At 33.7% G+C, this 14,939-nt stretch overlaps 1 protein-coding gene across 1 annotated transcript; it reads left to right on the plus strand.

The window, feature by feature from the left end:
• Positions 1 to 1,475: 1,475 nt before the first annotated feature.
• On the plus strand, positions 1,476 to 8,858 carry ADCL (D-aminoacid aminotransferase-like PLP-dependent enzymes superfamily protein). Its single transcript, XM_006833270.4, has 5 exons — positions 1,476 to 1,947; positions 2,305 to 2,360; positions 5,659 to 5,837; positions 6,713 to 7,386; positions 8,586 to 8,858. The coding sequence occupies exons 1-5, from the start codon at positions 1,737 to 1,739 to the stop codon at positions 8,678 to 8,680; spliced, it is 1,215 nt and encodes a 404-aa protein (XP_006833333.1). The 5' UTR covers positions 1,476 to 1,736; the 3' UTR covers positions 8,681 to 8,858.
• The last annotated feature ends 6,081 nt before the right edge of the window (positions 8,859 to 14,939 follow it).

Below are 14,939 nucleotides of genomic sequence, written 5' to 3' on the forward strand. Positions count from 1 at the left end.
TAATAGTAGAGATGAAGTAGATACATAAGCATTTGAAAAATTTGAAAATGGGCAATCCAAATAATATGTTATAAAATGCAGATTTTTAAGACTTGAAAGCCATTTTTTTCATATCCATATAACTCGAGGTCAAGATGATCAATTAGACGGCTTTCCAGTGTCAAGCAATTTTTTTAAAATGAGTTTTTTATGTGCACCTTACTTCTATAGTATAAAGACGATGCTTTAAATTAACTTTTTCCTTTATTTAGAGATCAACTATTTAAAATCGTATCCATATCTTTTAATTTAATTTAAAAAGACCCTTCAAAATACATGCAACCAACTATTTAAAATTTTATCTATATTTTTGAGTTTCATTTTAAAGCACCCATCAAAATAAATGTGACCATGATTTGAAGTAGTTCAAAAGAGATAAATTGTTAAAACATTGAAAATGTAGAGGAAATTTGATAAATTTCCATTTAAAGGGAGTAAAGCTAAACTTGGAAGGGTACATTCTAGGTCTGGGTCCCACTAGGACCCAATCAAATATCCACCCGAACCCGACCCTAACACCTTTACACATAGACACATGTTTTTATGGCCCCACAATCCCAGATTCCTCCGACACCTTCCAAAGAAAAAGCTTTTTGGAGTCTTTCACTCTCCACAAGAGATAAAGAGATTTGGAATAGCTTCAATCATAATGTCCAGTTTTTGTTTTTAATTTTGTTTACAAATTAATTTTGAGTGAATTTGGGATATGCCGTCACTTTATGTGGGGGCACCTATCAAAAGAAAAAAATTAATATTGACTGTTGTTATCCTAGCTGTCCATACAAATCAATGGATGAGAATAAAAAAAAGTTGGATCGAGTTCAAATTTTGTGTATACTTACTTTCCACCATTATGCATTTGTAAAAAAATAATAATAAATAATTAAGAAAAAATTATATAAAGGTCGGGTCTCTAAATAAACAAATCAAGTTACACCTAAAAAATTCACTAGAAGAGATTGTTTCGATGCTCAAATATCCTCAAATCGATCATCTCGACCTCAAGATACACGAACATGAGAAAAAATCAATTTCAAATCTTGAAAATAGTGTCTCTTGTAATGCATTTTTTCGAACGTTAATGTTCAAGATTATCAAATGTTCATAAATTTGCTCGATTTACATTATTTTTTAAGCTCAAATTTTTTATTAGGGATAAAATAAAATTTCAGGTCGGAAAGATTATAATATCTTTTTGTCACTAAGGTGTGCCTCACTTTGATTCTTTAGGACCTTGGCCTCATAAAAACCACACCCCATTATCTAAATACAAAGAATATGACTAAAATATTTGAATAATTTTTGGAGAATATGACTAAAATATTTGAATAATTTTTGGATTTTCTAATCATTGTGGTTATTTTATTTATTAATTTTAAATCAATAATTTATATTTTCATGTGCATAACATTCGGAAAACAAATATTAAAAATATGAGCTTCATGAGAAAATATTAATGTTAAAATACAATACATTCCGTAAAAGCGTAAAAAATGAGCATACAATTTAAAAAAATAGTGGAGGCCTTCTCTCGAATCGAATCGGCCGAACTGCTTCCTTCGAGTAATTTCTGCTAACATGACAGAGAGAGCTACACTCAACGGGAAAATAAACAATGAAAAATAACTAAAAAGTAAGCATATAATATAAGTTTCTCAGTGCCTTCCATAGGTTTATTTCCTTTCCTGCAACAGCAAATGGCAACCACTCAAGTTTCTCACTTATCAATCAATCCAAGCGCATCACCCCAGTTCTCAGTAGTGTCTAAAAATCCCATATTTGTATCAGTTTCAACTTTTGGAGGCCGAAAATTCAAAATTTGTGGTTCTTTTTTCCGACCACCAAGATCAAAAAATATAATTTTGAACCAGGTTACAGGGACTGCAGATTTAACAGAAGCAGTAGCAGGTGAGTTTCACATGGTTCCTTTTGCCTCGGATCAATTCTGAGCTGATTTGTGATAAAATTTCTCTCTATTTTCTGTGCCTTTAATTGGGTATGGAGTCTTTTCTCTCTTTTGATTTGGTTTCAAGGTTTTTCATTTGTTGGTTTTTGTAATTGATTATTCCTGAATCATTTATGTGCTCATGCTTGTTGTGTCTTTTGGGTATGGAATATTTTCTCTCTTGCTTTGGGTGTTCAATTTTTTCTCTTTTCGTGGATTGGGTATGGAGTATTTCCATCTCTTGGCTTGCTCGTGAATGATTCTTAATTTTTGGTTTTTTATTTTTATTGTTCTTGAATAACTTGCAATCTCCATTGCAGAAAATGAGAATCAGAATCCCCCAATATTCAATGTTCCTCTTCTATCTGATCTCCAGGTTTTTTTCTTGCTCACTGTAGGATACTGCTAATTCTTCGTTACGAAATTAGTTATACTGATCTTCTATGGAATGGGTTATAACATGGATGTTTAATTCTGGGATAGAGTGAGTATGTTAGTAATTCAAATATCTACCTGTATGTACATAGTTTTGACTTTTGAATCCTATTTTATTTGATCTACATGGTTTAGTGTTTGAGAACAGTTCATCTCTTCTGATTCATGTGTTCTTTTAATGGTTGCTTTTGGATTTTGATATAATTTGAAGAAAGTTCCTCTAATTTGACGTATTTATGTTTCAATCTGTGTTGTTTGGAAGATTTATGTGGGTTTAGCAGCTTATTGAATTAAAACCTTGCTCTCTATTTGAGCTAATACCTAATTTTACTTGCCATGTATATGGAAATAGATGCCATTTTGTCAAGCTTGTCCCTCTGATGATACACAGAAATATGCAACATTTCTATTTATCAGGAGAGTGACAATACAACGCAAATTTCTGGTCTTAAAGTGTAACCCAAGGTCTTTGATCTTAATATTTACAGGATGGTTTTATACAGCTAATAGTCCATACTAAGTAGTCTTTTGTGAAGGACAATGAGCTTTCACAAGCTTGGGCAGTGGAAGCGTTGCCTATAGAACGTCAAGTCCACATATAACTTGGAGCTAGAGTGATCTGGCTTTAAAGCTACAATGAATAGCGATCTTACTGTGTATTTGTTTTAGATGAACACCAATTGTCTGTTTTCTTCCCAAAGGCTTGAGTTATAATGGCACAGGGACACTAGAAGTATGAATAGATTGAAGGCCCAGGTAATAGTGGGCATGTCAGGTGTTTGTATTGCATAGAGATCTTACCAATGGAAAGTGTAAGATAATCTAATAGATCATGGGCTGCTTGAGATGAAGAAGGACCCACCATACTAGAATACTTTCCCAGTGGCAGGTGTGATCCTCCATCACGGTCCAAATCAACTACTGTTTTCCATGGAGCACTGGATTCTAGTATAGCTTATATAATGCATTTTCCCTTTTACTGGTGGCGGTTTGGTAACACCATGTTTCTTGTGTTTCGTTCTTGACCACTGCTTATTTTGGAGTGAAGAAGTTCGTATACATGGTTGAGGATCAAGTGATTGTTTAGAAAGATACAGTTATCCTTTGCCTATTTAGACAAAGGACATTATGAGCAAAGGGTTTAGGGAATAACTGGTGTCTGGTGTTGATGTAAGGTGCAAAAGGTTTAACACTCTAACTTTAAGAAAGAACCAATACGAAGCTAGATCAGTCAAAAACCAAAACAGATATCCTTTGAGGGAACCTCCAACTGGAGTTGATTAGTCTTAGTTGCAAGAACTTTGTAAGCTGATAACATTCCCCAAACCAAATACTTGCTTCCTTAGAAAGCCCTCGGTGATTCCCTATAAAAATTTGCATCTTTTCCTGCTATCACTCCGGTTTCCCTGTTCCATAAACGTTGCCTAGGAATTTCTGAGTTCCGATAACACCAAGGATTGGGCACCTCCTTCATTAGAAGTGTTTTTCTTAGACGACAGTTTTTTGTAAATAATTTAATTGATTTTGTAAACATATCTGCCTGATTGTGAGAGTACAAACAAATAAGGATGTCCCTCCAACCAAAAAGTATTTTTTAAAAAAAAGTGCCTGAGTCACAGACAGATATTAAAAAATCTATATATAAATGCCATATGATACTGAATTTTTTACCAGCTATAACCTTTTGTTTGTGATGAAACAAAATTTTCTCACCATTCTCAGATTTGGAGGGAAAGAGCACCAGGTAGAGGGGTTTTATGGGTGCGGTTTAGGCTAATGGGACTCCTCAATGACATACCGGAAACAAGAAAACCTCGCTACTGTCGCAATGGTATATTATACTTTGCTGAAGATATGTGTTGCGATTGCTTCTTACTGCACCATGAAGATTAATTGATTTCTCAAAAGCATGCATATGCCATTCTAAGTGTGCTCCATTGGGACAGATCTCTTTCAACATCAAATAATTGTAACAATATGATTTTGTTTTTTATAATAGTGGCTTCCCATTGACATTCTAGGAACCTCTACACATTGACATTTGAAATCAATTTTCATTTGGTGTATGATCTATCAAAAACACTCCTGTAAAATTAGGATCACTGATAAATGCCTATCCTAACTTCCTAAGCATTATTCTATTATTCATCTTATCCATAGGGGTGGCAACAAGTCGGCCGCACCCGGACCCAAAAATAAAAAAAATATATAAATATTATGTTAAAGATATATCTGTATTATTTAAATATTATAAGTAAAAATATATAGTTATATTTATTAAAATATCATTAAATATTATATATTAAATATTATTTAAATAATAACACTATTCTGGTAAGGTCTAAGTTGGGTCCACATGGACTGGAACCTGGGACCCGAATATTGTTTGGGGTCCAATATTTGGACCCAGATTCGACCCGCTGGGTCCAATTTTTGGACCCATACCCGAACCTGGGTGAGGTTCGATCGTTGGCTCCTGGGTTGTGTCTGGGTCCGTTGCCACCCCTACTTAGCCAGTTATGGATCTTTTGAATTTTATTAGTAGCATGTGTACTAACATAAGGCAGCTATGAGACATAGACAAGTCGTTCTTCTCAATAAAGGGAGGAAGCATAATACACAGAACAAGTATAAAAATCATATTCAACTAGAGATGTTATAAGGCATGAGAAAAATGAGCGAAATTAAGGACTCAAAGCAAGAAACAAGGAGAAGGATATTACTTTCATGGAATAGTTAGGGCTAACATTAATCATCTCATGAAGCCAGTTAGTGGGGATTTTTAGGAGACATTGAGCTCTTACCTTTGATGGGCATACTGACACCTAATGACCTCTAAAGTGATGTTTTCTGGGCTAAGCCTTAAAAAGCAGGGCAGAGAGGAAGCATGAGAAGGTATTATACAAGTTTGGTTTGGTTTATTTTACCCTTTACTGTATCATGATTGTGCTGAGAGATTTTGGTTTGGATCAAGTGTATGTAAATGTTCTCGATCCTCCTATTTTTTGTCTATGCACTTGTAAGTAGATGCATAAACTTACCTAATGTGTATATACATGTCATTACTTGCATTTCTTCAAATTATGCAACTTGAGACTTGCCTGTATATATTACATTTAGCTAAATGCCTTCCATCTCTTCACTTTTTAGTTATTTACTTGGTTCTCTGTCCAAATAGTTTGGAGTTCCTTTTTCTTTCTTGTAATGCTCCTAATTGCATAAGCTTGATTGATTCAAAGGTTATGGAAGTGCTTAGGGAGAACCAGAAATGCAGAAACAGCAAGCAGAACTTCTTGGCTATGTACTCCAGCGTTTTTGGGGGTATAACAGTTGATCCCTCTATGATGGTGATTCCTATGGATGATCACATGGTCCATAGAGGACATGGTGTTTTTGACACCGCAGCTATAGTTAATGGGTAAGAGATTTGCTTCTTTGGTAGCACCCATGTCATTTACATCGATTTCCACCAAGCCCATATACTCTCATGGAATCATCTGATGAAATAGTTGTTCCCCTTAGCATAAGTTGTCATCAATTCATGCTTCTTATAAATGACCAAAACTGCAGCCCCAAAAAAAAAAAAAGGTCTACCAAGGGATTGGGCCATTCTCAGTCGTTTTGAGCAGGGTCATCAATTTTGAGCTTTTTATTTATGGGCTGATCTGATCTCTATACCTCTTAAGATTCTATATCTTAAGGTTTAGGAATTTCTTATGGTTTTCTTCTTGAATGTTCATTCTCTTTTATGGTTAATCTCTCAAATAACTAAAACTACCTGGAGTTGTTTATGTCACACGGGTGGGTTGGTCATTAGCAGGGATACAATAAAACTACATGCAAAAGGACATTGACCTAATGAATGTTTTCCTTCAGACTACATAATTTTTTCCCCCTCTATAAGGACATGGCCTCATAAACATCACTTGATAAATGGCTTTGTTTCTTATTAATGACCATTTTCCTACAGTAGAAGTTTTTATTGCCCTTACCATATGACGAAAATGTCAACTATATGATTAATTCATGATCATGTATGTGTGTGTGTGTGTGTGTGAGAGAGAGAGAGAGAGAGAGAGACATGTATGTGTGTGTGTGTGTGTGTGTGTGTGTGAGAGAGAGAGAGAGAGAGAGAGAAAGGTCGACCACGAACTTGCTGTTTTTGTTCATCTATTGTACCTTGTCTAATTAAGAAGAAACAAGTCTTAATCTCTATTTACTGATAAAACCTCTTTATCTCTCTCTCTATCTTTCTCTCTCTCTTAACAAATTTCCCTTCATGCCAATCATTAGGTACGTATACGAACTAGACCAACACATTGACCGTTTCTTAAAATCAGCATCCATGGCAAAGATTGAGCCTCCATTTGATGGCTCCACCATTCGAAACATCCTTATACAAACCGTAAGCACCTCTAAATGCAGGCAAGGATCGCTTCGATATTGGCTCTCTTCAGGCCCTGGAGACTTTTTTCTCACTCCCTCTAACTACATGAAACCTTCTCTCTATGCCATAGTGATCCAATACCTGAATCCACCTGATAGAAGTGGTGTTAAGGTCTTTACGTCCTCAATTCCTATAAAATCTCCACAATTTGCAGTCATGAAGAGTGTGAATTATCTTCCAAATGTTCTTTCAAAGATGGAGGCTGAAGAGAGAGGTGGGTTTGTTGCTATTTGGCTGGACAATGAAGGATTTGTAGCTGAAGGTCCAAACATGAATGTGGCTTTTGTTACAGAAGGGAAAGAACTTATTATGCCTTCTTTTGAGAAGATACTTGGTGGGTGTACTGCAAAGAGAGTGTTGGTTCTTGCTGAGAGTTTAGTGAGAGAAGGGACTCTACAAGGGATCAGAGTGGGGAATATAACAGTGGAAGAAGGGAAGAAAGCTGCAGAGATGATGCTTATTGGGAGTGGGCTTCCTATATCCTCTGTTACACATTGGGATGACCAAGTTATAGGAGATGGTAAGCATAACCACTTAAGCTTTTTTGACATTTTGGTTATTTCATATTTTCTACTGGCCTTTAGTGATACATATTCCAGAATTTCAGGTTTTTCAGCCATTAAATTTTCGGAAAATGGTTTCGGTAACATGCTATATGGCATACTAGGGAATTTCAGCAATTTCTTCATGCCTTCCGGGTCATTTGTTCTATAAGTTAAGTATATAGAGGTATCAGCTTAGGGATGATGTGATTAAATTTGGATAAAGAGCACGTTAGTCCCTTGAAAAAAAGATCTATTTAGAAGGATTTTCTTGATATGAAATTTTGGGATCCAATCTAGAATCACAAAATGAGTAATTTCTTGATAAGAAATTTTGGGATCCACTCTGGAATCACAAAATGAGTAATTTTGGGATCCACTCTAGAATCGCAAAAGAAGGGTCTGGACATTATTTTTTTCAGGCAGATAAAGAGTGTGTATCTTTTTCTTAGGTTGGTCTCTAGGCTGAAGAGGTTACAACTCCAAATTTGGTATCCTAAAATGTCCCTAAGGTTTTACCCAAGGAAATAAATGTAATTATGGGAGCATATCTTTGTCTGGATAAAATATGCACCCATGATATGTGCTATGTTTTCCAAGGTTAAACTATCGAATATTTGAAATATATGATTTTAGAAAGCCCGATTCGATTGGGTCTATCATGTTTTAATAATTGATGGATTGTGATAGATAGGAATAGATTGGAACCAGATACAATCATGTCTTGTTCTGGTAGGTCCTATATTATCATCATCATCCACCAGGTCCGGGCTGGGCCAACAAGTACCCTACTCTTACAAGTCCAGATTGGAAATGGGCCCCCATCAGGTTCTGCCGCGTCATCATAGTAAAAAGTTTCTATGCTCCTATGGCAGCATTTCCTCCATTCACTCCTTCAAGTAAAACCCAATCTAGGCGTACTTTTAGGACCTCAAAATTTGAGGATACAGCCGCTTCAACCTAGTTGACTAACCTCGAAAGAGAAAAAAAAATAAATGCACTATGTGTTTGACAGAAGTCAAATTTTTGGAAGGTCAGATCCAATTGATTAAGAACTTAAAAAATCTACTTTTTAAATAATTATCTGTTGATTAAATCTATTTTTAAAGTAATTATCTGGTGGTGTTAATGTTTTTATTAAGGTATTTATATTCTATTTTGCTTGTAATTTATGCAGGTAAGGAAGGCCCTGTGGCCCAAGCTCTTCTTGACCTATTGTTAGAGGACATGAAATCCGGTCCACCAAATGTCAGAGTTCCAGTTCCTTACTAAGCGTGTTGATTGATAATTTAATATCAAAAGTTTGATCATTTTAAAATATATCAATATGGAGATCAACATAAATAAATGAGTGAAATCTAATGGAAAAACTTGGCTTCTGGTAAGTGATCTAAACATGTATATCTGTATAAACAAAGATGAATAACTTCAATTGGGATTGTTTAAGAAAGTGGAATGTGTGGATTAATGTCATGTAGATGAAATAAAGTTAACGGTCATGTTAAAAAACTTGGCAATGGAATAGAAATAGCCAAAACTTAAAAGAATATAAAACTTGACAATGTAATAGAAATAATCAAAATTGAGAAGAATATAAAATACTAAAAAACGATAAACATATAATAAGTAAAACTAAACTTAAGGACTATGAGAATCTATGTGAAAAGATGTATTCAAATTAGCAAAAATGAGAGAGAAAAAGTGTAAGAATCTAGACCATATTAAATGCAGAATGAGGATCAAAGGGTCTTGGTGAAGGATAAAGGAGTAATGGAAAGGTGAAGAGTTTATTTTAAAAAAGTATTAAATGACGAACACAATTGGAACATAGCAGTAGAAGGAACCATTGGCATAAATAAGGACAAAGGTCATAGATACATTCATACATTCATAAAGAGACATTTGAAAGACTTTTATAAAAAATAAATAAAATTAAGGCTTACCATAATAAAATCATGTTATTTCAATCATACAGTTTCAATGACTTATCATGTTGAAACCAATGTTAGAAAACATGTGATTCCATGTAAGTGCCAAAGACATAAAATAAGTAGGAAAGTGTCATGATGACTGTAAAATAGTACAAGTTATTATTAGAAAATCTTTTTAGGATGATGTGATGATGATTTTAATTTCGTATTTTAGTAAAATTTTGTGACAAAAAAGAAAGAAATGATAATTCTGCATTTTAGTAGAATTTAAAACAAAAAAGAAATAAATGATAGTTTATAGGCACGTGCTGGTAAAATATTGGTAATGCATTTCCTATATTTCTTCCAGACATAGCCAAATAATAACAATGTATTTTCCATATTGTATCTAAATACTACTCAAACAGTAACAATCCATTTATCAGTAATGTATTACGTCAATAATATATTTGACTGACAATATATTTCTTGGTATCCAAACGGACCTTAAAATTAAATGGTCTCTTTGTATATTTCTTTTTTAGGAATACTAGTGAAATATGTTTTATACGTGGGTAGCGCACGTGTTACGTGTCCCATGTATTAAACCCTATTGTGAGCCACGTTGCCATTGAGGAAAGCTAAACAAAGAAATGATTGTAGTGTGATGACATTAATTATTAGGTATAGTATGTCTTTACATGCATGGTCTATATTTGCATGTTGAAAGTTGGCCTCATTTTATGTGTTTATAATCTTATAAACAATGATAAAAGTACCTAACTTCGACAATATTAAAGTACTTACAACACATTGACAAAATAATTCTTTTTAGTAGATACCTATCTATGGGATGGTTTGCATGAGGTTACAACCTAAATAATCCTTTTTAGTAGATACCTATCTATGGGATTGTTTGCATGAGGTTACAACCTTACTTATAGAATAGAGGTTGTGATGCTCTACACCATCTATTTAGGGGTGGCAATGGCTAGGGTGGATTCGAAAAAAAATTATGAGATCCAAAATTGGACCAGAAGCTATTGGACTTAGACCCGACATATGTCGATTGGACACAATCCAAAAATAATATAAAAAAAAAATTAATATTATATTAAATATATATATGTATTATTTAAATATTAAAAAAAAAATTAATATTATATTAAATATATAGATGTATTATTTAAATATTAAAATAAAAAATATATAGTTCTTCATGTGTACAAGGAGGCTAACGCTATTGCGGATGCCTTGGCTAAAGGAGAATCTTTTATTCCTAGCCTTTTAGGTTATGATGTAATCTTTTTTTCTTAAAATTCAAAGAATATACAGTTATATGTATTTAAATATTATATATTATATAATATTTAAATAAAAATACTATTCGGGTTGGTTCCATGTGGACCTGGACCCAAATGGTGTTTGGGTCCAATACTTGGACATGGACCCGACCTGCTAGGTGCAATTTTTGAACCCATACCCCGGATTGGGGTCGGGTCGGGTCGGGTGCGGTTGTCGGGTTGGGTGCAGATCCATTGCCACCCCCTACATCTACTTTATTTAAATGTTATAAATTTTACATATTTTTTAAGATAGTATTAACATATTTGTTATATTTTAAGATGATATGTAATGTAGATCATGAAAATAAAATAGTCAGTGTAGATTATTACAACATTATTTCTACAAAGACAAAGTTTATATAAGTTGGCCGACTCACGTGTAGATATACGCCCTAGCTCCATTCTCCATTTTTTAGAAGATTTTGAATCAAATATTTTAGGTATATATAATCTCTAACATAAGAATCATTAATATGTAAATAAAATAAAATAAACTAAAAAAAACATTTTTTTGGAGAATAATTCTTGACCATCTATTTTAGTCATCCATGACAACACCATTTTTATGCATCCATCTTTAAGATGGACGCTTGATGCATCATGGGACACAAAGTTACAAGTACGTCCCCTCACGCACAATATATATATTTTTTCTGTAATTGTTCTCTTATTCACTTTTTTTCACTCAAAAAGAAATCCTTATTTCTACAGGTTGCAACCTTATATAAACTAACAAAACCTTCTCTCTAACATCTCTCTCTAACAAAACCAATCTCTCTCTAAGATCTCTGTCTAACAAAACCAAATCTCTCTAACAAAATCATCTCTCTAAGCTCTCTCTAACAAAACTATCTAACATCTCTCTAACAAAACTCTCTCTCTCTAACAAAACCAATCTCTCTCTAACAAAGCCATCTCTCTCTAACAAAACCAATCTCTCTCTAACAAAGCCATCTCTCTCTAACAAAACCAATCTCTCTCTAACATCTCTCTAACAAAACTATCTAACATCTCTCTAACAAAACTCTCTCTCTCTCTAACAAAACCAACCAAGTGCTTGATGTGATCAAAATTTGAGGGTGAGAGGACCTTTGGTTTTTGTCCACGTTAGACCCTGTGGAAGAACCTAGGTCAACTTTCAAAAATGATCGACACAGACAAGAATTCGTTTGTATGGGAAGGGCCTACAACACCTCTCATTTCATGCTAAAAGCTAAATTACAACCTAACAATCTCCATGAAAAAGAAGTTCATATTAATATATGTGAACTTTTTTTGTTCTCATATGTTTACATAAAATAAAAAATACCAGGGTAAAATAAAAAATACCAGGTTAAAATAAAAATAATATCAAAATAACCCAAAAAAATTATAAGGGCATTTTCATCATTTTATTTTATGTGAGAAATTTGTTCTATATTTCTACAGGTACATAAGTGAGATGTACATACCTCTATATTTTAGATGATTATGATTCATAAGAAAAAATGAGACTAAAATTCAAAGACTATCAAATAATTCCAACTATCAGAATTTGATTGGACGATTGGGAGTCGATGATAGAAGTATGGTAATAATTCGGCTGGAGGTGCTCGTAAGTGTCGCCCAATGTGCGTCTGTGTGTGTGAAAATTACATCTAGAATTTAGTTAATTTGGACAAAAGCTCCTAAAAAAAACTATTTAGTAGGATTTGTTTCACTCAAGTCTTGAACATGGCACATTCATCCCAATAAACAAGCTTGTAATAAAATCCAAGCCCAACCTCACTGAGGGTATGACCTTTGATAGAGTATAATGAAAAACTATAATTCATGTAGCTAATCTCAAATAGTTGGAAAAATATTCGAAAAATTAGTTTTTCAAAAAGAGGGAAAATATAGTGGATACATGCACATTTTAAGAAAGAAAAAATTTGTGTTAGATCAAAACCTCCATAGGGAATTGTCCAACCTATATTTTTTACTTGTTCTCATCATTACTATATTATCAATTTTTTTTAAAAAAGATTGAGTAGTTAAATATTTAGATTCAAAATGGACGATTGATGTTCACCAGATTTTTCTCTTCTAACAAAATCTATTTCTAATTTTTATTTATTTATTTATTTTAAGATTGTATGTTCAAGAGAGCATATATGCAAAATTTAGGTTCAAATGATTCCCACATATATTCTTCTTACACTACATGCCCAAGTAAAAGTTAGCTCATGGGTGCATATAATCTTTTACCATACCTACGTCGCACGTAGATATAAAGGAAATGTATATGATGATACTATTTACTTTAGATATGAGAATGTTACAATCATTGGATGTGAAATCAAACAGGTGGTGACGTGTCACCAATTGAGCACAAAGTCCGAAACTAAATTTCTCAAAAACCATGATACATTCTAATATATTAGATTTCACATCCAATGGGTAAGAAAAGTCGCGACCTTATTGTATAAAAAATAAATGGACTCACAGTATACAATCCCATATATAAATACCTACATATATGTGTAGTGTGTAACAAATGACACATCTATCTTCTCAATCGTAAAATTAGAAACTCCATTATCATAATTAGGCATAGTAAAATAATGTGTTTATAAATCCTCATATTCATAGTTTTTAAGCCCACCTCTCAAAAACCTATACAAAAACAAATAAAATAAAAAAGATAGTTGGAAAAGAATCTTTTTATCACACAAAACTAAGAAAAGCAATATTGTTGCTTTCCAGTCCACTTGCAGACGCTAACTTTAAAATCCACGGCAACTTTGTCATTTTCCAAAACAATGAAAGGAATATAAAAGCTCTCTTTTAAGGATACTTCTGATTTTCCCTAATTTTGAGTTTGACTTCAGTTTATTTCAATCAATTCCAAAATCAAAAGCATTTTATTCAAAATTTTGGGAATATCAAAGTAGGGGTGGGAATTGGGTCGGGTCGACCCGACCAGGTTCAGGTTTGGGTCCAAAAAAAATGTGTATGCAAAATTTGGGGTGAAACAAATATGCTGAGACCAACTAAATGGAGAAGGATAGACCAATGTAAGTGTCTGCCCTTCCGCCTTGAGTGAACAAACTATTATCCCTTTTTTTTTTGGAGAAATTTTGTTGCTTATAGTTTTCTAGCCAAAGGTTCTTGTATGTTAGAAGATTCATATAGAAACTAATAAATTTTGATGAGTAAAATGGATGCTTGTTTCTATAAAATCTTGAGGAATTTTCTGTTGAACTTTAACATTGGTCAATGAGACAACGATAGGTGATCATGACCTCATTGTATAAAGAGTAAATGGTCTCATTGTATGTTTTTTTGGCAAGATATATTCTCAATTAATTCTTGATAATGGTCACTTTCATTTGCGAAAGTCGACTTACAATTGTCAATGTTCAAAGTTTAGGAACAACTCATAAATGTGTATAAATTTAGGTTGAATATTGGCAAAATTTTGACCAAATTTCATAGACTAAAAAAATTCAGCCACTCATCTCTCCAAGGAAAACGATGTCTTCCAATTCTTAGCTAACAAGATAAATCAGGTCAAATGTAAGCTCACACGCATATTTTAATGGTTATTTTATAAATTTGGGTGATTCAAAATGGGAAAAAATCATTCGGGTCAGGCTGATTTTGGCTTGGACAGGTTCACCTTTCATCCCAACCGTTCATCCAAGTGGTGGGGCTCAGGCACACCTTGGGACGTGCTTGCTATAGTGAGTCTAGCCTCTTGACATCCAGTTTGGATAAAAAAATTTGTGGGTTTGTCTTTTGGCCATCACTATCATGAATTTAGAGGAAAAAACAAAAAAAAAGAATTTTGAGCCTTAAAAATCGCATAGCTGTATTTGTTTTTGACAACTTATTTAAATTCTTCGGAGTGTCCGATTTGCATTGTTTTTTGGGGCTCCAAATTTGTGGATCCAAGAGAGAAATGGGATCTGCATTTGGGATGTGTTTCGAGTCCTAAATCATTGGAAAGCCACATTTAATACATAAGTCTCATCTCTCATACACATTGCATGTATGATGTGTGCTCCTGGTCATCGACCATTCATCGTCATCAACAGACGATTGGGATAAGTTATTGAGCATAACGATGGCTCATCTCCATTGATGTGAGATGAGGTCCATGACCAATGTATAGACCATATATTATACGCTGTGTGTATATAAATAGGGTAGGCTTTACAGGTAACCCACCCATAAATAAAGTATGTGATGACCCTTAGTCTCAATCGGCAGATCTAATAGGATGGCTTGAGTCACAATATCACAAGTTGG

The sequence above is a fragment of the Amborella trichopoda genome, chromosome 5 (genome assembly GCF_054954075.1).
Source record: "Amborella trichopoda isolate Santa Cruz 75 chromosome 5, AtrichopodaSantaCruz75HAP2 v2.0, whole genome shotgun sequence".
NCBI classification, from domain to species: Eukaryota; Viridiplantae; Streptophyta; class Magnoliopsida; order Amborellales; family Amborellaceae; genus Amborella; species Amborella trichopoda.